Source organism: Vombatus ursinus, unplaced genomic scaffold, assembly GCF_900497805.2.
Source record: "Vombatus ursinus unplaced genomic scaffold, bare-nosed wombat genome assembly UNPS02009975.1, whole genome shotgun sequence".
NCBI classification, from domain to species: Eukaryota; Metazoa; Chordata; class Mammalia; order Diprotodontia; family Vombatidae; genus Vombatus; species Vombatus ursinus.
The window spans coordinates 5,803,264-5,825,222 of NW_020949753.1; the positions used below are offsets into that span (position 1 = coordinate 5,803,264).

The window sequence follows — 21,959 nt, forward strand, 5'->3', positions numbered from 1 at the left end:
GCAGAATAAGAAGAGAATATAGTAATGAACGTATATTGATAAATAGTATCTATGAAAACATAAATATTCGACTTATTAATTTAATAGTCACTGGAATTCAAACACAAAAGCAAAACAGACTTCCTCTCAAGATCTCTTGGTTTTACATTCTAAAAACGAAAACAATATATAGTGATGTACAAAACTCATTAGAAATAGATACAGAGGGCCCTGGTAGGTGCTGCTGGTAGTATGGAAGTAGGTCAGGAAAGGCCTCCTGTTGGCAATGGGGCTGGATCTGAGTCTTGAAGGAAGTCAGCAATTTCTAGGGGTGGAAGTGAGGAGGGATGCATTACAGGCATGAGGGAAGAAGGGAGCTAGTGAAAAACAGCTATCAGCTGGTTTGGTTGAACCTCACTTAAACAGGCAGATTACAACGTCACTGATTTGGAGCCAGGAGTATGACAAGTGTGAACTCATGCAGCTCTCTTAATTTGCAGAAGAAGAAGGAAAGACCAGAGAGGTTAAGCCCAAAGGCAACACCTGGAGCCAATAATTCCAGCAGTCTTTCCACTTCGGGGAGCTAGAAAAGGGTGAATCGTTAGAGGCTGAAACTGCGTTAATTAGACTCTCCATAGATCTTAATAAGCATGCCAAGTTCCCTTGATCTATGACTTAGCCTGTCTTCTGTCTAAAGAGGCTGTTTCTTCACACTCCAACAGAATAAGGATGGAGATTGGGTGTGAAATGGGGCTAAAATTTGAAGAGAGGCCACCCTTTGTAAAAGCAGGGATGTCCTTTTGGGTAGGAACAAGGAAATGGAAGTGGTGGTGTGAGAGAGGAGCCAGTGTTGTTCAGGACAGATGCACAGTGACCAATACGTGACTGACACGCAGTTAATTAAAGTTTGCTGTTTTAGAATAATGACAAGTGAGATGATTTGGACTATCTGATCTTATCGTTTTGTTTTATAGGTATTTATGAGCCGCTACTTCTTGTCTTACTTCAGTGAACCTACCTTCGATGTGAAAATTGCCTTTTGTCAGGTGTGTGTTTCTTACAGGTAAAACAAGGTACAGTATATTCCCTTGTACTTACATTTTCCTACTTTCACCATTCCATCTTGTCACCCAATACACTTGGAATGTAGTTATTTCAAAGTATTTCAGAAGAGGTAGGAAACTCTTTGAGGCTAAAATAAAATTGAAAGGTAGATCACATCCACTACCTCCTTTCCCATCCTTCGGTACCTTGAGTTATGATATAGGAATGAAAGTGGTGGTTGATCAAGGCATGCGCAAAGCTGGCCTTCCCGTTTTTGGACTTATGTGAGATAGTGTTGAAGGTGACTTTGGGGGATGATTAGCTCCTTGGTTTCTTCCAGATTACCATGCAGATTACCTTAGTGTTTGGGCGCTAACATGCTGAGGCAATACCATTTTTGGCCACTGAGCAGGAAGAGCTGCTAGCCCAGTAAGCACAGCCCCCTGGCCTCCGTGAGGTTGGGACCTTTGCCCTCTCCCTTTCCACCAGGCACATGGTCCAGACTGGATTCAATTCTAGGGAAGACTTTTCTCTAATGAGGTAGGTTAGACTCCCTGCTTTCCCTCTCTTGGATTCCTTATGTCTACCACCCTGATATCCTGCTTTAAGCTTAACTTTCAGCTCAGGTCTAGAATGTTTCCCAAATAAGGAGTAAAATAAAGCCTAATCTACAATATGAATCAGATATGGGAGAGGTGGGGAGCTCAGCAATGTTCCCCTCAAAACAGAGCTAAGCCTGTGATTGAGCTCATTTTCCTCCTGGTGTTCACCTTCTTCAAGAATCACGGGAGGAGGAGTAGCTAGGTGGCACAGTGGATAGAATGCCAGGCCTGGAGCCAGGAAGATCCATCTTCATAAATTAAAATCTGGCCTCAGACACTTACTAGCTGTGTGACCCTGGGCAAGTCACTTAACTCCATTTGCCTCAGTTTCCTCATCTGTAAAATGAACTGGAGAAGGAAATGGCAAACCACTCCAGTATCTTTGCCAAGAAAACCCCAGATAGGGTCACGAAGAGTCAGACAAGACTGAAAATGACAAACAACTACAACATGGGAGAGGTATTTATTTCCTACACACAAAAGAAATACCAATCCCAGAACATTCACAAGTGAGCCTTTGACATAAACAGACTTGAACAAGGAGCAGTAATAACTTCTGTTTTACCTCTCTCTAAGAGGACAATAATTAAGCCCCACCAGAATACAAGCCAGTCTGTGGGATTGCTGAATAGGCACTCCACATTTCACTTCAGCTCAGCAATGTTCCCCTCAAGACAGAGTTAAACCAGTGATTGAGCTCATCTTCCTGCTGGTGTTCGCCTTCTTCCGGAAGTATTGGAAGACTTGTCAGAAATGCTTCCTCGTGCCACCAAACAGCCTTGGTCAAAAGTACCAGTGTCTCTGAACTTCTTGAATTCACAAGATGAACTCAACGCCTAGACTCCACCCACCTCAGATCAATGAACAGTCACAGCGGAGGAACCCAGAACTCAGGATCAGAACACTGGCTTTAGCTCCCATGTGTTCATAGCCTCATGGTGGCCATGGTGGGGGACAGGGCTAGTTGTACCTCAAAGGAAGTTATATAATGCCCCCTGAAGACTGAGAGAGAGAGAGAGTGTGCGTCAGAGAGTCAGAGAGCCACTTTCTTTTTAAAGGTCTACTGAGTCATGCATTCTTCCTGCTCAGGAGTCATTGAGGTGATTATCACCTTGTCATAATCCCAAAGCCCCGTAGCAATGAGTCATACACATGGTTAACTGGAAGAAAGCAGGTTTCCCTTCAGCACTGAGTACCACATGGCTAGAAGCAGGAAGGGCTAGCTTTGTTCACGCTGTGTTAATTCTCCAGCTACAGAAGTAAAGAGTGTGTTTGTTGGGCACATCTAGTATTGAATCTCTTATGTAAATTATTTTCTTTCCACATTTCACTGTTAGCAAAAAACAGTTTAGGATCTCTGAGAAGTCTTTGAAATAAGGCTTATGTTAAACCACAATTATTTCTGAAACAATATGTAGTAGTATTTTAACCCTTCAGTTGTTTGGTTTTAAAACATGTCATTTTCAGAAGTGATGCATTGTTGAATTTGTGGGCTAGAGAAGTTCTCAAGTGTGGGACTCAGTATAGGAGTCTAGGTGTCATTTCCCATGCGCTGTCCATACTATGCACATTCTCTACCTAGGCTAACAACAAGAATCATAGGTTATCCTATACATATATGCATGACTGTTTTTCCCTCATCCAAACTGCAGAGCGCAGAAAGGGGAGCATAGCTCAGGGCAGATCACTTCGGAACAAAATATGAGAACGTGGATTGCTGCAACCAATCTGGAGACAGTGTGGAATAGTTGAACAGTGGCTAGGACTCTGGATTTGGAGCCAGAAAGACCTGGGTTCCGATTTCACTTCCAACACTTGGTAATTGTGTGACCCTGAGAAAGTCCTGAGCCTTCTAGGAAGGAACAGGATGCACAAGAGCTCAGCAGCAGCCACAGTGAGCAGCAGTAGTGAGACAGCAGCCCCTGCTCTGCTCAGAACTTACTGAGCCAAGTTCAGAAGCACCATTGGCACAGGGGCAAAAGCAACAGAATAAACTGAAGGGACACCCGAGTTTCAGCAAAGATGGCAAAGATTAAGGGGGTCTGTCTGGCCCCCACAGGCAAGCTCCGACTGAAGCTGTCACTTACAATGACCACTGCAGCGATAGGAAGACATTGTCAGAGGTCTTCTCTTTGATTTCCTCTCTCTGTGCTTGTCCAGTAACAAGCATTGTGTTATATTCTGTTGGCTTCTTTTGTCTAATATGTCCTCCACCTTGATTTTGACTTAAATCTTAAGAAGCCAAGGGTTCACGGCAAATGCACAAAATTTAGGGCAGGGAACTAAACCTCTGTCTGACTCTCAGGAATCTTCTTAATTGGGAACGCTGAGTACCGTCAACGTATTAATATCTTTTCATCTGACTTAAACTCTGCAGAAGAGGAGAGGAAGTTGTAAGAGTGTTCTCACAGTCTTTGATTGCAAGAAAGAAGGAAAGGCAAGCAGGGTGGAGACTGCAGAGGCATGGATGATATTCAATGCCACCATTTCCAGAAGGGAAAAGAAAGCAGAACGACTTTGTTAATGGCTCTCTCCAACACCACCCACCAGTGTTACAAAGTAACTTAACTACTCAAGGGCCTCAGTTTCCTCATTTGTAAAATGAGGAGATTGAACTCAATGGCCTCTATGATCTCTTTCAGCTTTAAATCTATAATCTTACGGTATTTTCTCCTCCCTCTAAATGGGTCAGGTATTTTGTATCTTGTGGCATAGCATACATGAAAAATCAGTCTAATTATCAAGATATAATAATCCTTTAAATAATTGAAGAAAATGATCATTTTTTCTTGTCTTCACTCGTCCCATCTTCTTTAGCCATGTTCTTATGATTTAGTTTCTTATCTCCTTAACTTTCTGTGAATGTCCTTGAGGTTGCTTCTAATAACTGGTGCCTCAAATGGTAGAAGGCCTTCCACAGTCCTTCCTCTGACTAAGGCAGCATAGAATGAGGAGGGCAGTTGCCTTCTTCTGGATACTCTATTTCTATTAAGACATCCTAAGATAACATGACATTTTTTGATGACCGCATCACATGGTCAACAGATACTAAGTTTGTAGTTAAGGAGCTCTTCAGAGAATCTCATTGGCCTTGCAATCCAACCTATTCCTCAACTACCCTTAACTCTACAACATACTACTAACCAATCAGTCGTCCAGCCTTTGCTTTAAGACTTTGCTTTTATTTTTCTTTTAGGAAGAATCGACTACCTCCCAAGGAAACTGATTCCTTGGATAGTTCTAATTATTGGAAAGGTTTTCCCTATATCAAACCTAAATTTGCCTCTTTATTCCTTTCACCTATTGTTCCTGGTTTCCCTTCAAGCCAAAGAGAACCATGTGTCCCCCAAGTCTTCCCCGATTGCTTCAACTGCTACTCATCACACAGACTTGAGTCCCTTCACCATGTTTTTGCCTTTCTCTGGAAATTCTCCAGATGATCAATCTCCTTTTGTGGTACTCAGGATAGAACACAATTTTCCGTAAGTTACCTGACTGGGGCAAAATGTACAAATGCTATTATCTCCTTTTTCTTGGAATCCTTGCCTAAGATCACATTGGATTTCTTGGCCGCCATCATTAAAACCTCTAGGTTTTTTTCACCTTTGTTGTTTAACCATGCTTTTCTCATCTAGAATTTGTACACTTCAATTTTTTAAATTCAAGTTCAGGACTTTAAATATATGCCGGTTGAATTTCATCTTAGCATCATTATAGCCTTTTGAAATTTTTTATATGACAATTCTGTCATTCCAGATTTCAGTCCTCTCTCCTAGCTCCATATCATCCTCAAACTTGATAACTATGTTATCAGTGCCTTCATCCAAATCACTGGATGTGGGAGAAAACAGGGCCAAGGATAGAGCCATGTGACACTTCAGTAGAGACCTTCCTCAAAGCTGATGGATTTGTTAATTAACATTCTTTGGGTCTGTCAGTCAAATACTTCTGAATACACCTAACTACAATACTTTGTAGTCCATATTCCTCTGTGAGGTTATTATGAGAGACTTTGTCAAATATTTTATTAAAGTAAGGTATAATCTGTCTATGGAATATCCCTAATCTACCAGTCTAATAACTTTGTCAGAAAAATAATTGAGGTTGGTCTAGCATGACTTATTCTTTTTTAATCTACCTTGACTTTTGTAACCATTTTCCCAAATGCTCCCAAGAAATATTGTTTTTTTTCTAAAATTTTACAAGAAACTAAGTTCATTGATTTATAGTTCGAAGGATATGATTTCTATTTTTAAAAATCCAGAGAATATTTATAGTCCTACAACACCTGGCCCATTTTTCATGATTCCTTAAATATCATGAATCATATGGGTTCTTTTTTCATGACATCTCTTTCCTTAACCTTCATTGCTAAAATTCACACCATGTTCAGGCTCTTATTACTTTTCATCTGCATTATCCTAGTACCATCCTAATCCTGGCTTCAGGTTTCTCCTCGCTGAAATCCATACCTTCACACAGTTGTCAAAGTGATTTTCTCAAACTACAAGTCTGTCCCCTCCTTGCTATGTTCCAAACAAAATGACCAACTTATAGTACATGACATTACATTTCCAATCACCATGCTTCTGCACAGGAATACTGCCCCTTCTCACCTCCATCTCTTGGAACTTCTAACTGCCTTCAAGGCCTCCTTCAAGAGACCTTCCCCAATTCCCTTTCTAGCCCTTGCACACTACGGAAATTATTTTAATTTTGTGTTTCTCTGGTAATTATGTATTTGTGTACAAACTGCATCTCATCAGTAAGCTCTTTGAAAGTAGAGATTATCAGAGTTCCCCATTCCCCCAAGTCAGGAAAGAAGACCATGGGCAACTCCAAGTCCCTCATGCCCTTCCTTTTCCCACTCCTCCCCTCCCTTACTGCCCTCTCCTACCCCCTTCAACCCCTTCTCCTCTTTTACCATCCTCCCCTCACCTGACTGATCACTCAGGGTCTTACATGTATGTAGGGGAGTATGAGGGAGGAGAAAAAAGTTAGCCCAAATTGATGCATTTGGAAAACCTGTTCAATGTGTAACATCTGGGGACCTCTCATCTCTAGGATGGAGGAGAAAAAAAATGTCAGCACAACTATGTAACACTTAGAGGACAAGATATATGTGGTTGGAGACAACCACTCTGAGAACATTATGGTTACTACAGCCTTGCTCTTTGTGGAAATGTATCTAGACTCAGTATACCAGGAAGACAAGATACTTGTAGCATGATCTACAGTATTTTGGTCTCTGTAAAAGTTAATCTTGTTTGAGAAAACTCAGACCTCTCAACTTGGTCATGTTCCATGAGAAATAAAGGTAAACTGAGGCACAAAAGAAATTATCATGTTGTTGCTTTTTTAATCTCCTGTGCCTAGCCCAGTACCTGGTACGTGGCAGGCAGTGATTCATGAATAGTGAGTGATTCAGCAATTCCATCTGCAAATGCCTTCACTCCCGTAGGATACAGCGTGTCCATACTTCAAGATTTGGACTATGGTTTCAATGTTCAGTTCAGCATATTGGTTATATTCTCTTTAGTCTGAAGATCAAGCTGCTTTAGACAGAAACAGAAGCACAATACATCTGTCTCTTTCTGGCACCTATCCATTATCATCAGCCCATTGTCCGCAGCAAGAGACAGCCAGGCGGCATACTGGATTCAAGGCTAGGATTCAACTCTGTGTCTGATAACTACTTGTTGTGTGAGCAGGGCTAAGCTATTTGGCCCCTCAGTTTCCCTGGCAGCTCGCTAGCCCACATGTTAGAGATCACTTGTGAGCTCTATCAATGGAGTGGATGACCCCCACCAATGAAATCACAGGTAATTCCCCCCCACAAAAAAACCAAACCTCTATTGGAAACAAGTTCCTCCTATTCCTTTTTTGATCTTCATGTTGACTCTAAACATATCTTTGAGAAAACTTACTTGCTTTTTTGGTCTTAGACATTTATGGAAAACTTCAGCTTGCATTGGGTTTTAAATTTCCTGGAGACAGTCTTATAGAACCATGCTGCAATTTCATATTCATCTTCAGTTATCTGTCCTTCATTCCATGCCTTGTAAGGACATATCCTGCTAAAATTTTATTTTGTTAATTAACTCCCATTGAAGGCACATCATTTTCTCTAGCTAATTCCTTCTTTTCATCCTCTTTTGAATGATTGGTGATTTTGTCATCAGAATTTTAATACCAAGAGCCATTCTCCATCTTGAGCTTACTATGGGATCCTAGCTATCCTGTTTGTAAAGTTTGGAAATCTACTCTGCTAAAGTGTAGAATTATTCCCAGCATTTTCTCCCTTAACTGTCATAAATTCTAAGATGGCATGATCACTTTTTCTGAGTTTTGTTATTTCACTTTTACCAGCACACTCTTAGTTCAATCAAGTTCAGTGATGTCATGGAGCAAGGCACTTGTAAGCCATTGAGCATTTAACAAAAGGAAGTTTACTTTGTTCTAACCCAACAAGGATAAGCCACAAAGATGAAGTAGCCCTTAACTTCCCAGATATTCTTTCCCTTTCTCCCAAAGAAGTTACTAAATTCCACAAATACTCTTTGAATGGGCAACTCCTCTACAAGGCCTATATCCCAAAAATCTCAATGAGTAAAGAGAAGAACCTAACTATATGTAAAAAAATTTGTAATGGCAAAGAATTGGTAACTAAGATAGTGTCCATCCATTGGAGAACAGTTGAACAAATTATGGCATATGAATGAATTGAATTCTATTATGCTGTAAGAAATAACGGAGGAGATGGTTTTAGAAACATTTGTATGAACAGATGTAGAGTGAAGTGAGAAGAATCAGAACTGTGTCTACCATAACACCAAATTGTAAAAATGAATAATTTTGAATGATTTAAGATCCATGATTCTGGAGAATTGAAGATGAGGAATTCAGAATGGGACATATATACTTGGACATGGAAAAAATTCATTTTTCTTGACTGAAATATTTGTTATGAGAGTTTTATTTTTCATTTTCTTTTCTAATTCTATGGGATGGTTTAGAGATTTTTAAAAAAAATACTTGTTAATTGAAAAAAGTCTAAAAAATAGATGGACCTGTATGGCCTTAATCTGCTTAGGATTTTTCAAATGCCGCCCAATTTCCCAGATTGTTCCTTCGGAACAATTCTATGCCCAGCTCATTCATTGTCTACCTTGTATGCCTATAAAAGATACTTATTTCTAAATATTTTTATGAACCTGTATATTGATGGACTAACTCAAAATGATGCCTATTCAACTGCGTGCCATAATCCTAGCATTATGCATTTTGATCCACTTTTCCCTAGTATATATGGTTAGATAGATGTCTTTCAAATGACCATGGAATTCATTGTGAAGGCTCTCTAACGTTAGAGGGTTGGATTAGTATAATGCTATTCAACAATGGAAGCATTTAGAGAACCTTGTTATCAATTCTTCTACTGGAGATTTGTGTGGAATAGCCTTTATGGCATTTGGTGAAGAAATTAGATGAAAATATCTCTCTGTTCATTGCTCATTTGTTGATAGCAGAGCACTGAATAAAGATGTCTGAAAGCTGTCTAAGTTTTAGAATGGGTGTGCGTTACACATGCCTTGTTTAAGGAGAGCCTTTAAGGCCAGGATTTATTGTACCAATTTAAATGAACTTTAGAAATCAGTGAATAATAGGCTTGGTAGGTTTTTGAATTTTTTATACTTCTCTTAGTTGTGTTGCTGTGAAAATATACTCTACTTTAGAAAATCATATATGTATTCCATTTCATTGGACCCTCGTTACAAGTACAGAGTAGTCTAGAAAAGATTTAACAGCTATGGGCAAGTGGATTAGTGGTTTATTTTTCTTTTTAATTGCTGTTGATATCTTCTGTTTCTACATTACCTATATTTTTCCCTGTATCTTTCAGCCTCACCTCTCTCTCCTTTCAAAAACCATATTAAGACAAAAAAAATCTTTTAAAAAAGTAACGAGTAGCTAGGCGGCGCAGTGGATAGAGCACTGGCCCTGGAGTCAGGACGACCTGAGTTCAAATGTGACCTCAGACACATAACACTCGTTAGCTGTGTGACCCTGGGCAGCTCACTTAACCCCTATTGCCTCACCCCCCAAAAAAAAAAGTAAAAAGAGAATTAAGAGGAAAATTTAGCAAAACAAATCAATACATTGGGAAAAAAATCTGACATGAATGCAATGGTACACACTTGAGGACTCCCCTGTCTGCAAAAAAATCAGAGTAGAAAATAAGTGTCATCATATCTGATCTTGGGAACAATGTAGTTCTTTTGAATTTTGCAACTTTTATTTTTATTGTTTTGTGATTATTTTTTCCATTTATATTGTTGTAGTCATTTTTGTTATTTTCTTGGCTCTGTTTATGTCACTTAGTTATATACTTATTGTTCGTGTAAGTTTTTCTATGTACAGTAATATTTTATTACATCTGTGTATCATAATTTTGTTTAGCTGTTTTCTAATTGATGGGCATTGACTTTGCTTCCAGTTCTTTGCTATGCCAAAAAATGATGCTAAAAGAATTTGTTGTGTATGGAGACATTCTTTTTGTTAGTAAGGGGTATATGACGAGTAGCAAGGCCCCTACAACAAAGAACATGGCCATTTTATCCACTTCATTTTTATAATTCCAAATTGTTTTACATAAACAATGCATTATGTTCCCATCTTTCTGTGCCTAGGCCCTGCCCTACAACATTGGCTATTCTTGGTATTTTGTTATTTTTGCTAATTTGCTAATTTGCTGGGTGTGAAGTGAAACCTCAAAGTTGTTTTGATATGTATTTCTCTAATTGTTATTGATTTGGGGTATTTGGGGTATTTCTATCATATTATTATTGATAGTTTTTCATTCTTCTTTTGAGAAGATTCCTTCATATCTTTTGATCACTTTTATCTCTTGAGGAGGCTTTAGGTCTTGTAGTATCAGATCATTGGTTTCTATTGGCTTCCTTTTGTTTGGGATTTCCATCTCTTTGAGATATCTTGAGAAGTGAATGGTTTTAAAATTGTGTCAACTCTAGCATAGATTTCTTCTGGGTGTATTTGTTACTGGCATTCTATGCTTCCTAATTTCATCTTTGAGGTGATATTGCTGCTTTCTCACATAGTGCAGTTCTACAGTGCAGTAGAATCCAAATGGGGTGGCTTCACTTTCATCACCAATGAGCAGAGATCACTATGGAAATGCCAACAGGCCTATTCCATTTTTATTATTTTTGATTTTTTAATTATTATTATTTATTATTTTATTATATAGGCATAAAATATGGTATACAATATTGGTCAAAGCCTAATTTCTGCCAGATTTCCTTACAGGTTTTCTGTTTTTATCAAATAGGGAATTCTTTCCCTAAAGGTGCCCCTGACTATATATGTGTGTGTACACATATACATGTATGTATGCATGTGTATGTATACACATATATACAGATATGTGTATAATGTGTGTATGTAGTTTATTGAATATTGGGTTATTGAGTTCTACTGTTTCTGATTCTTCCTTATCTAGTCTGCTCCATTAATCTACCTCTCCATTTTTAAATTGGTAAATTATGGTTTTAATGATTGCTAGTTTCAGGTCTAGAAGTGCTATTGCCTCTTCATACTTTCGTGTTTGTGTCATTTCCCTTGATATTCTACATCTTTTGTTTTTCCCAATTGAATTTTGTTATTATTTGATCTAGTTCTCTGAAATATTCGTTTGATTGTTTTATTGTGTAGCACTAAAATGTAAAATTAACTATGGTAATAATGTCGTTTTTATATATGGGAATAGCTCCTCCCTGAGCCCTGAATATTCCTCCAGCATTTTAAGTTGTTCTCCATTGCACTGAGCAGGAGCATTCTGTAATTGAATCTATACAAGTAATTTGTGTGCTTTGGTAGATTGATTCCTGGATACTTGGTGGCGTGACTTAGAAGTTCTTCTCTTCTGCCAATTACCTCTGCTGTGCAAGCCATAAATTCTTAGTTCTCTTTTAAATCATCCAGGACCATCTTGCTATTGTTCTGTGTTCTCTTGGGAATCTACAGGTTCTTCTGCCTCATCAGTCATTAACTCATTTTCCTTTGTCTTGCGGCATTTATTCATAGATGTTTGGACTCTTTTAGTTCATCTGTAGGCCCTATTTACTTTCACTATGAATATCTTCCATGAGTTCAAATCCAGCCTCAGAAACATGACACTTACTAGCTGTGTGACCCTAGGCAAGTCACTTAACCCTGATTGCTTCACTAAAAAGCAGAAAAAAAAAAAGAAAAAAGAAAAATGCTATCCACATCCACAGAAAGAACTGTGGAGTCTGAATGCAGATCGAAGCATACTGTTTTCACTTTTTTTTTCTTTTGTGGCTTTTCCCATTTTGTTTTGATTTTTCTTTCACAACGTGACTAATGTGAAAATATGTTTACCATGATTGCATGTGTAGAACCTATATTAGATTGCTTGACATCTTGGGGATGCAGGATGGGAGGAAGGGAGGGAGAACAAATTTGAAACTCAAAATCTTATAAAAAATGAATGTTGAAATTACATGTATTTGGAAAAAATAAAATACTATTTACAAAAAAAAGTTATTGCTTTTCACATTTCTCTTGCCAAATTTTCTTTGACTTGTGTTTTTGTGTGTGTGTATGTGTTCCACATCTGTCATTTTCTCTTCTAGAGCTAGGTGTGGGAACTCTGAATAGGAACACTGAGTCTATTTCTCTGATGTTATTTCATGGGGTTTTTACCTCATGTGGTATTTCTCTCTTCTTATCCTGTGGTTTCAACCTCAGCTATTACGTACAATTCCTTATCCCAGCTTTGAGATGATATAGAGTCATGGAAAACATCTCTACATACATTTTCCTGATCTTGTGACCCACTTCATTAATTTTAAATCACTAAAATATCAGCTGTCATCTAATATAACCCTTCTAAATGAGGAAGCTAAGGCTTAGGAAGACTGATTTGTCATCCTGTGTCAGAGTCAGGCCCAGAACCTAGGTTTTGACTTCTAGGCCCTAGGTTTTTCTCCTCGTCGAAGCTGGACATCCTCTGAATAATTGAACTCAACCCATTTTCAGTACTTTCCATGTGAAAGAAACTTCCTTTAGAAAGTTATTTTAGGTCAATAACAGCAACAGTATTTTAGGTCATCTTTACATTTCTGGCTGATCCCAGTCTGATTTGCCTATTTTTAGTAAAGACATGAACACCGATAATATATAAATCTAGGAGACTAGCAACTCTTAGGATTTGCATAAATAGCAGACTTCCCTACATTTCATTATCATGCTACTGGTTTACTCTTCTCACTTATTTTTTTCATTCTTCCTGACAGGGATTTGATAAACAAGTGGATGTGTCATATATTGCCAAACATTACAACATGAGCAAAAGCAAAGTAGACAACCAGTTCTGCAGTGTTGAAGTGGGAGATTCAACGTTCACAGTCCTCAAACGCTACCAGAATCTAAAGCCTATTGGTTCTGGGGCTCAGGGAATCGTTTGGTAAGTTGGATGAGTTTCATCTTGTAGTTTTACTATGTCTTCTCCTTGCTACAGCAAAGAAAGAAACAAACAAAAATCAAAATCAAAACCAAGAAACTCATTGGAGGGGAGAAAATTCATTTTGCTGAAGAAAGCTTGTCTCCCCTCCAAATAGGAATTTACTAGTTAATTTTGCAGCCATACAGGAGGAAAGCTATTGCCAATAACCCTCGAGTTCTGATGTTTCAATATTTATGTTGCAAAAAAAAGTCTGATTAAGGAAATAGGTGACGTTATAAGGGCAAAATAAGGCCCCTTTGAGACATAAATGAGAATTCAAATATTTTTGTAATATGTTAGTCTTAAGTACCACCAAAAAAACAAAGAACAAAACTCAAACTCTGATACCTATTTGGAATGACATCTCTCAATATATCTGCTGAAGATTTCTAAAATGGGGAGCTTTTAGTGGGGAAAGTACTTGTTTTGGGCTCAAAGTCCAATATTGCTTCTGTGACGTTGGTCAAGTTTATCTTTCTGGGATTCAGTTTCCTAATCTATAAGTGAAAGCATAAGATTACATGAACTTTAAGGTCCTTTCCAGCCCTGAATCTACATCCTTATGTGATTATGGAAGGCAGGATTAGAAAGATTACAAGTTATAGTCTAACTTGGGTGATTAAAAACATTGAAGAATCATGGAACCCCAGAATCAATGAAGATGTGAGTGTTCATCTTCACTCTTAACGATTATTGAGGAAACACCCTGAGGGCTTTTGTTTAAATGGGTTATATCTATCAACAATTGCCATATTAGAAATTAAACTATCTTGATATAATTATGAAAATGATTTTGACTCTTTAGATCCCCCAGGATGAGTCTCAGGGACCACTGGTGGTCCCAGACCACACTTTGAGAACCTTAACCCAGTTCAATCCATATCTCTCTGCAACATGCCCAAGAAGTTAGTGGTAAAAAACCAACTACTTCCTGAAGAAGTCTTGTTGGGAGACTGGAGAAATAGAAGGGAATTTTACTAAATAAGACTGTTGGTTTAAATGTTCTGAGAACTCAGTAGAATGCATTTATTTTTTGACTCTATAAAAAATTGTTTTGCTTTAAATAAAACTGCCGTGGTATCAAGTACCCACTGATATAATTGAAACAATAACAACAATGGTAATAGTAATATTTCACGTTAATACATTCTTTTAAAATTTTCAAAGTATTTTATGTACATTACCTTGTTTGAGTTTCACAACACCATGTGGTAGGGATTATTATATTCCCATTTTGTAAATAAAGAAACTGAAGTTCAGAAAAAGTGATTTGTCAGTGCTCACATAGCTCTCAAATATTTTAGGAAAGGTTCAAGGTCAGGTCTCCCTAACTTTAGGGCAAACAATCTATCCATTAAACTGTACTACATCTCACAGAGAGAAAAGAAAAAACAAACCTTCAGATAATTATATCAAGAAAACTTTTGTTCTAATATTTAATAGTGCAGAGATTTGAAAGTCTACTACCAGAAATTTTGCATGGTGGTGTTTTAATTTGGCTATTTGGTTATCATTTTGCTATTGTGTCCATTGATGAGTGGAAGAGAATGACACTTTTATTTCCTTTGAATAAAGTGTAGTGAGTCTCACATATATAGTGAGGCCCTATAGGCTGTGAGGCCTGTCACTTCATGTAGCATATAGCATGCGGGTATCATCATGTGTGGTTCAAACGGTAGCAGAATAGATATCTCTAGCCTCTTCTCCTCTTCCCTCGCCATCTTTTCTCCAAGGAAGACTTTAATTCCTGCCAGGAGGGGAAGTAGGAGATTGGAGCCAGAGCCCATCACTCTGTTTCTCTCAGACATATCTTTCCTCAGAGATAAGGGGGGTACTGGGCTAGAATTATATCTATCTGTTCCCTTGGATATTGTAAGCCTAGGGGATATGATCTGGTTCAATCTAACTCTAATCACTGTGTCATTATTGGGGGGAAGAATGACCCCAAGCTTTATATCTAAATTTGAACCCTTTCCCACCAAATATCAGCTCTACAATGACCACACATTTTGTTGTTGTTGAGTCATTTCAATTGTCCAATCCTTTCATTACCTTATTTGAAGTTTTCTTGGCAAAGATGCTAGAGTGGTTTGCTATTTCCTTCTCTAGCTCATTTTACAGATGAGGAAACCGAGGCAAACAGGGTAAAATGACTTACCCTGGCTCACACAGCTAGAAAGTGTCTGAAACCAGATTTGAACTCAGGTCCTCCTGACTCCAGGCCGAGAGCTCTATCCACCTAACTGCTCTGAACACACGTAGTGAATAGCAAACAAATCCATTCATTAAATCAAAGAAGGCCTACAGTTCTAGCTCTCACCCAAGGGAAACTCCCCCATGTCTCTAGAGTAGCAATCTGGAGATAAGGACAGTGATATAGACCACCAGTCTTTATCATGTCTTTCCAGAGTGCTTTCCTTCAGCTACCTCAGGTGAGGTTGGCCTCTTCCATTCTCCCTCTGGAATCTGGAAGCAGAAGCGCTTGCTTAAAACTCACAGACTGGATGAGAATTAAAGCTTTTGCCCTCTGCCATCTCTGCCCCTTCCCTCAAGCAGGACAGGGCTTTCATCGCCACCATTAAGGATAGAGTGTCCTAGACGATGGGCTTTGGATGGTGGAATCTGGGCAACCTAGATTTAAATCCCATCTCAGTCCTGTCCTGTCTGGCGAGTCATTGCTCTGTGACCCCAGAAAACACAGTTTCTAAGACTGGACCTTGAAGAATAGGGGTATTGGTATTAGGAGTTTCCTCCTAGGAAATTCTGTACACTGTTGTAATATTTCACGTTAATATATTCTTTTAAAATTTTCAAAGTATTTTATGTACATTACCTTGTTTGAGTCTCACAACACCAGACCAGACATTAAAATAAAACAAAAAATGACTTATGACAGAAGTTACATTTTTAAAGTTTAGCAGCTAAACCCTTTGACTGAAGCCAAACTCCACAGAACAAACCCCCTTAATAAAAGGATTGGTTCTGTGGAGTTTGGATTCGTCAAAGGGCCACACTTGAGGACCTAGAGGGCCGCATGTGGTCTTAAGGCCACAGGTTTCCCACCTCTGGTTTAGCTCTTGCTTTAGAATCCATTCATTCAATATAGGGTTTCTGGAAGTTCATGAAACAAACAAACAAACTTTTGCTTTCAAACATGTTTCTTTTGGGCAAGAACACAAAATAGAAAAACTTTTTCCAAATGAGATAATAATCACCAACTATATTCTATTTAAGTGTTCTACAAAACATGAGTGGGAAAAGTAGTTTTTTTCCAAGTGTTATTTATTTTACTTTATTTCCCAATTTCTCATCGTTTTATATAGTAGACTAACTTAAAATGTTCCAGGTACGTTGAGCTCTCTATTGCTGAATGACCTTTCTTACATGAGAATCCTGCTTTTTTCTTCCCATCAATGAATTGCTGATCACAGAAACAAAACAACTGAACATCCGATGCTTTTGCTTTCCAAATCAGTGATGCAGAAACAAATGCTTCACTATGTGAGCTAATAAGTATCTTCATTTCCAGGCATGAAACTGTAGTAATCAGTAAGATGATCAACTAGTAAGCAACCAAGAGCCTACTGAACCAATCATTTTACAAAGTTCCCAACCACCAGCAAAAAACCCACCCAACGCTTTCCTTTTTACAAACTCATAAAATTGATATTTAATGATAATTAATGAATTAATATTAATCTATTAATAATGATAATAATAATCTAAATATAGATTAATGGAATCTATAATTTCATCAGTGTAAATATTCTTATGAGATCACAATGTTCAATGATTTAGAATGATTTAATTTAAAAATAAAACAATATTGGTGTAAAAAATATAGTAGTAGTGAGAATTTTGAGATCACAAAGTGATGTACAATTTCCCAAATGTTGATCCAGTCTAACGTCTTTCACCTATTAAATTCCAAGATGAGGTCATAGACTTATCATAATTTACTGTAACATAGGAAGACCCTAAATAAACAAAAAGGAAGTAAAAGAACAGCAGAGAAAGAGAGGAATAGCAAGAGATTCTTTATTCTCTATTTTCACTTTAGTTTTACCATCTCTGTGCCACGCTAGGAATCAGCTCCTACTTTCTTCCATGATAATCTGAGCTGGTGCCATATGGCACCTTACTCTTATAGAAACCATTTGTTATCAAGCTCAGGCCATTCTTTAATTGTAAACAAAGCTGGAAATGGCATTGTGTCAAACTGAGAAGTCAGACAATTCTTTCCTTCTCTTGCCGACATTTTCTTTTTTGGCGTTTATAAGTAATCTTATCTTGAGAGATACCAAATCAAATAAAAGAAACATACTGCTAAGGTGCTTCCATCACTAATTCAAATTCTAAGAGCTTAAAAACATGAAATAAAGTTTGGTGACCAGCACCTTAACCTTAATTCTAACTTAACCATGAAGAATTTCTGATTAAGAGATTGAATATCTTTGCCTCAATTTCTAGTAAGAAGTAAATGATATGGCAAAATGGTAATTTTAAAGTACAGGCAATAAATTTAATGATGCAAAAAGCTTTTCCAGTGTCTATCATGTCTAACACTTAGTTGGCATAAATAAATAAAATAAAGGTTGAATTAATTATTAATTAAATAAAATTAACTCTTTAAATAAAATACACTCCTAAAAATTAATTCATTGGATTCAACCCGTATTAAGTTGGAAAAAAATTTCCTGTTTTCCCTCCATATGGCAGATATTTATATTTTCAGAAATACATGCAAGATCAGTGCTTCTGTCCATGCCCTAAAGAATAGTCTACATGAGCAATATGCAGTCCAGTACTTGGCAGCATTGTAGATATATAACAACAGCAATAACATTTTATGACTATCGTCTCATTTTATCCTTTCAACAATGTTGGGAATTAGATGCTATTTTTATCCCTGTTTTACAGATAAGGAAAAAAATGAGCACAACAGAGATTAATACCTTAGATCAATGTCTGTGATTAAATTTGAACTCAGGTCCCCTTGATGATAGATCCAGTGTTCTATTCACTAAGTCACTTTATTGCCTTTAGATGCATCTTAGTGACTCTGTGAAAGACAAACATACTGAAAGAGAAAGGAGCTTGAAAACATGCCCTAAAATTGTAGGAGGTAGCCTGGTAGCTTAGAAAAAGCACTGGATTTGGAATCAGAGGGAATACTAGAATTCCAGTATACACTCTGTCACCAGTGTAGTTTTGGGCCATTCAACTTCTCAGGGCTTTAATTTCTTCATCTGTAAAATGGGAGGGAGGTGTGTGTTTGTTTGTGTGTGTGTGTGTGTGTGTGTGTGTGTGTGTGTGTGTGTGTGCTTGTGGAATAAAGTGCCTTCTTATGGTCCCTTTTATCTCTAAATATGTGATCCTTTGATCAAGAAATGGGAATATGGGGAGCAGGTGAAGCCAAGATGGCAGAGTAAAATGAGCATTTCTGCTGAACTCTCCCAACCCAACCTTCTAAACAACTTTCAAAAAGCAGATCAAATCAAATTTTGAGTAGGATAAGAAATCAACTCACAGCAAGTCATTTGCCAGCCCATGGCAGCTCAGGAAAATGGGGGGGGGGGTCATCCAGGAGTGTGGTACAGTAGAAGCAGCATTAACTATGGGGCTTGGCGGAGCCAGCAGCAGTAGAAGTGGTAGCAGAAGCAGTGATGGCACCAGGAGTGCTTAGTGCTCAGGGATGGTAAAGGGATGAAACAGCTACCTGATCAGAAAGAGATTACAGGAGACCCTTGTGTTAGCACTGAACAGCGCCCAAAGAGTCAAAGTCAAGAAATAGGCTGGAAAAATGAGCAAACAACGAAAAAGGAAGCTGACCGTAAACATCTTCTATGGTGACAGAAACTCAGAAGAAGATAACAATTTGAAAAATCTGAAGGCAAAAAATCTTTAAAGAAAATGCAAATTGGACACAAGTCCAATAAGAATTTCTGGCAGAGCTAAAGAAAGAATTTTTTAAATAAAAAAACTAATATAATCTGCTGCATTTTTCCCTAAAGTGAAGGTAACTAGATAGATACGTATGGCAAGGTTTATCCATGTTGTGGACCAGCTGTTATATTAAAGATAACATTGTTAGACTCAGACACATTTTCCCTGATGTCTCTTCCTCATATGTTCCAGACAGCACTGCCCCCACCTTGGGAACCAAGCCCAACTTAACATAAAGTACAAAGTCATGAAATAGTTTGAAAAAAAAAATGAGCAAACAGCAGCAATAAAAGAACTTGACCATAAAAATTTATGGTGAAAGGGAAGATAAATATACAAACCCAGAAGAAGATAGCACATGTCAAAAAAGCTACAAGCAAAGGCTCAAAGAAAAAAAATGTTAAGTTTGACACAAGCCCAATCAAGGATTCCTTGAGCTAAAAATCAAAAAAGAGTGGTAGAGGAAAAATTGGGAAAAGAAATGAGAATGATGCAAGAAAATTATGAAAAAACAATTTACAGTTTGTAAGAGAGGCACATAAAATACTGAAGAAAATAAAATCTTAAAAAATAGAATTGGCCAAATGGTAAAAGAGGTACAAAACATCACTGATGAACATAACTCCTTAAGAAACAGAATTGCTCAAATGGAGAAAGTGGTACAAAAGCTTACTGAAGAAAATAATTCCTTAAAAATTAGAATTGGATAAGTGGGAACTAATTACTCCACAAGACATCAAAAAACAATAAAACAATGAAAAATAGAATAAAATGTGAAATATCTCATTAGAAAAGCAACTAACCTGGAAAATAAATTGTGGAGAGATAATTTAAGAATCATTGGACTACCTGAAAGCCAAGAGAATAAAAAGATCCTACACATTATATTTCAAGAAAGTAGAAAGGAAAACTGCCCTGCTATCCTAAAACTCAAGGATAAAACAGAAATGGAAAGAATCCACCAATTACCTCCTGAAGGAGATCCCAAAGTGAAAACTCCCAGGAATATTATAGCCAAATTCCAGAGCTCCCAGGTCAAAGAGAAAATATTGCAAGCAGCTAGAAAGAGACCACTCAAATATCATGGAGCCAGAGTTAGGAACACACATGATTTAGCAGCTTCCACGTTAAAGGAATGGAGGGCTTGGAATATGATATTCAGAAGGCAAAGGAGCTAGGATTACAACCAAGAATCACCTATCCAGCAAAACTGAGTATAATGTATCAGAGGGAAATGGATATTTAATGAAATTGGGCACTTTCAAGCATTGCTGATGGAAAGAACAGAGATGAATAGAAAATTTGACTGTCAAATTCAAGACCCAGGATAAATATGAAAAGGTAAATATGAAAGAGAAGATGACACATGGGAGTGAGTTGATTATGTTAAGATTATCTCAAAAAAAATGGATGGACAAGAAAGAGGGATGCACTGAGAGAGGGGAGTGGGAGAAGAAGAATGGGGAAAATTATCTCACATAAAAGAGGCACACAAGAAAGAGCTTTTACAGTGGAGAGTAAAATGGGAGGGCAACCTCATTCTCATCTGAATTGATTCAAAGAGGGACACACACACGCACACATATATAAACGCATGCTTAATTGGGTATAGAAGTCTATCTTATTCAACAGGGTAGAAGAAGGGGAAGAGGATAAGAGGAAGAGGTTGAATGATAAAAGGAGTGACAGTTAAGGGAGGCAATGGTCAGAAGCATAATAGACTTTTGAGGAGGGACAGAGTGAAAATAGAGACAGAGGGATAAATAGAATAAAAAAGGATGGAGGGAAATGAAGAGTTAGTATAATTGTAACTGTGAATGTGAATGGGATGAAATCATCCATAAAACAAGCAGATAGCAGACTGTATTAGAAACCGATATCCAACAATATATTGTTTACCATATGCAGTCCAATCCATTATATACTTTAGCTGAAGTTTAAAAATAGGCAGTGATAGATATCATGATATCAGACAAAGCAAAAGCAAAAATAGACCTAATTAGAGAGATAAGCATAGAAACTACATCTTGATAAAAGTTACCATATATGATGAAGTAATATAAATGCTATATATATCAAATGGCCTAAGATCTAAATTCTTAAATGAGTTATAGGAGGAAATAGATAGTAAAACTATAACAGTGGGGGACCTCAACTTTTTCCTCTGAGCTAAATAAATTTAGCCATAAAATAAATAAGAAAGAAGTTAGGAACATAAATAGAGTTTTAGAAAAGTTAGATGTGATAGCCCTGTGGAAAAAAACTGAATGGGAACAGAAAGGAAGATACCCTTTCTCAGTTTCACAAAATGGACCATGTATTAGGGCATAAAAACCTCACAAACAAATGTAGGAAAGTAGAAATATTAAATGTATCCTTTTTGGACATAATGCAATAAAAATTACATCTAATAAATGGCCTTGGAAGCATAAATTAAAAATTAATCTATCCTAAGTAATCTAATCCTAAAGAATGAGTGAGCTAAAAACAAATCATAGAAACAATCAATAATTTCATTAAAGATAATAACATTGAGCGAATATACCAAAATTTGTGGGATACAGTCAAAGCAATACATAGGGGAAATTGTATATCTGAAAATGAACATATAAATAAAAGAAAGCAAAAGTGGATCAATGAATTGGGCATGCAACTAAAAAAAACTAGAAAAAGAACAAATTAAAAATCCTCAATTAAACATCAAAATAGAAATACTGAAAATCAAAGGAGAGATTAATAAAATTGAAAGTTAAAAAAAACAACCCATTGAACTAATAAATAAAACTAAATAGATAACCATTAGTTATCTTTCTTTGTTTTTTAAGCAAATGTCTGAATGT

At 37.3% G+C, this 21,959-nt stretch overlaps 1 protein-coding gene across 1 annotated transcript in view; it reads left to right on the forward strand.

Moving 5' to 3' along the window:
• MAPK10 (mitogen-activated protein kinase 10) overlaps positions 1–21,959 on the forward strand; it is a 112,870-nt gene that overhangs the window by 27,651 nt on the left and 63,260 nt on the right. Inside the window, exons 2-3 of the mRNA XM_027853383.1 lie at positions 954–1,025; positions 12,965–13,134. Of these exons, the coding sequence (XP_027709184.1) occupies positions 960–1,025; positions 12,965–13,134 (236 nt within the window). The 5' untranslated portion in view covers positions 954–959. The remainder of the gene's footprint in view (positions 1–953; positions 1,026–12,964; positions 13,135–21,959) is intronic.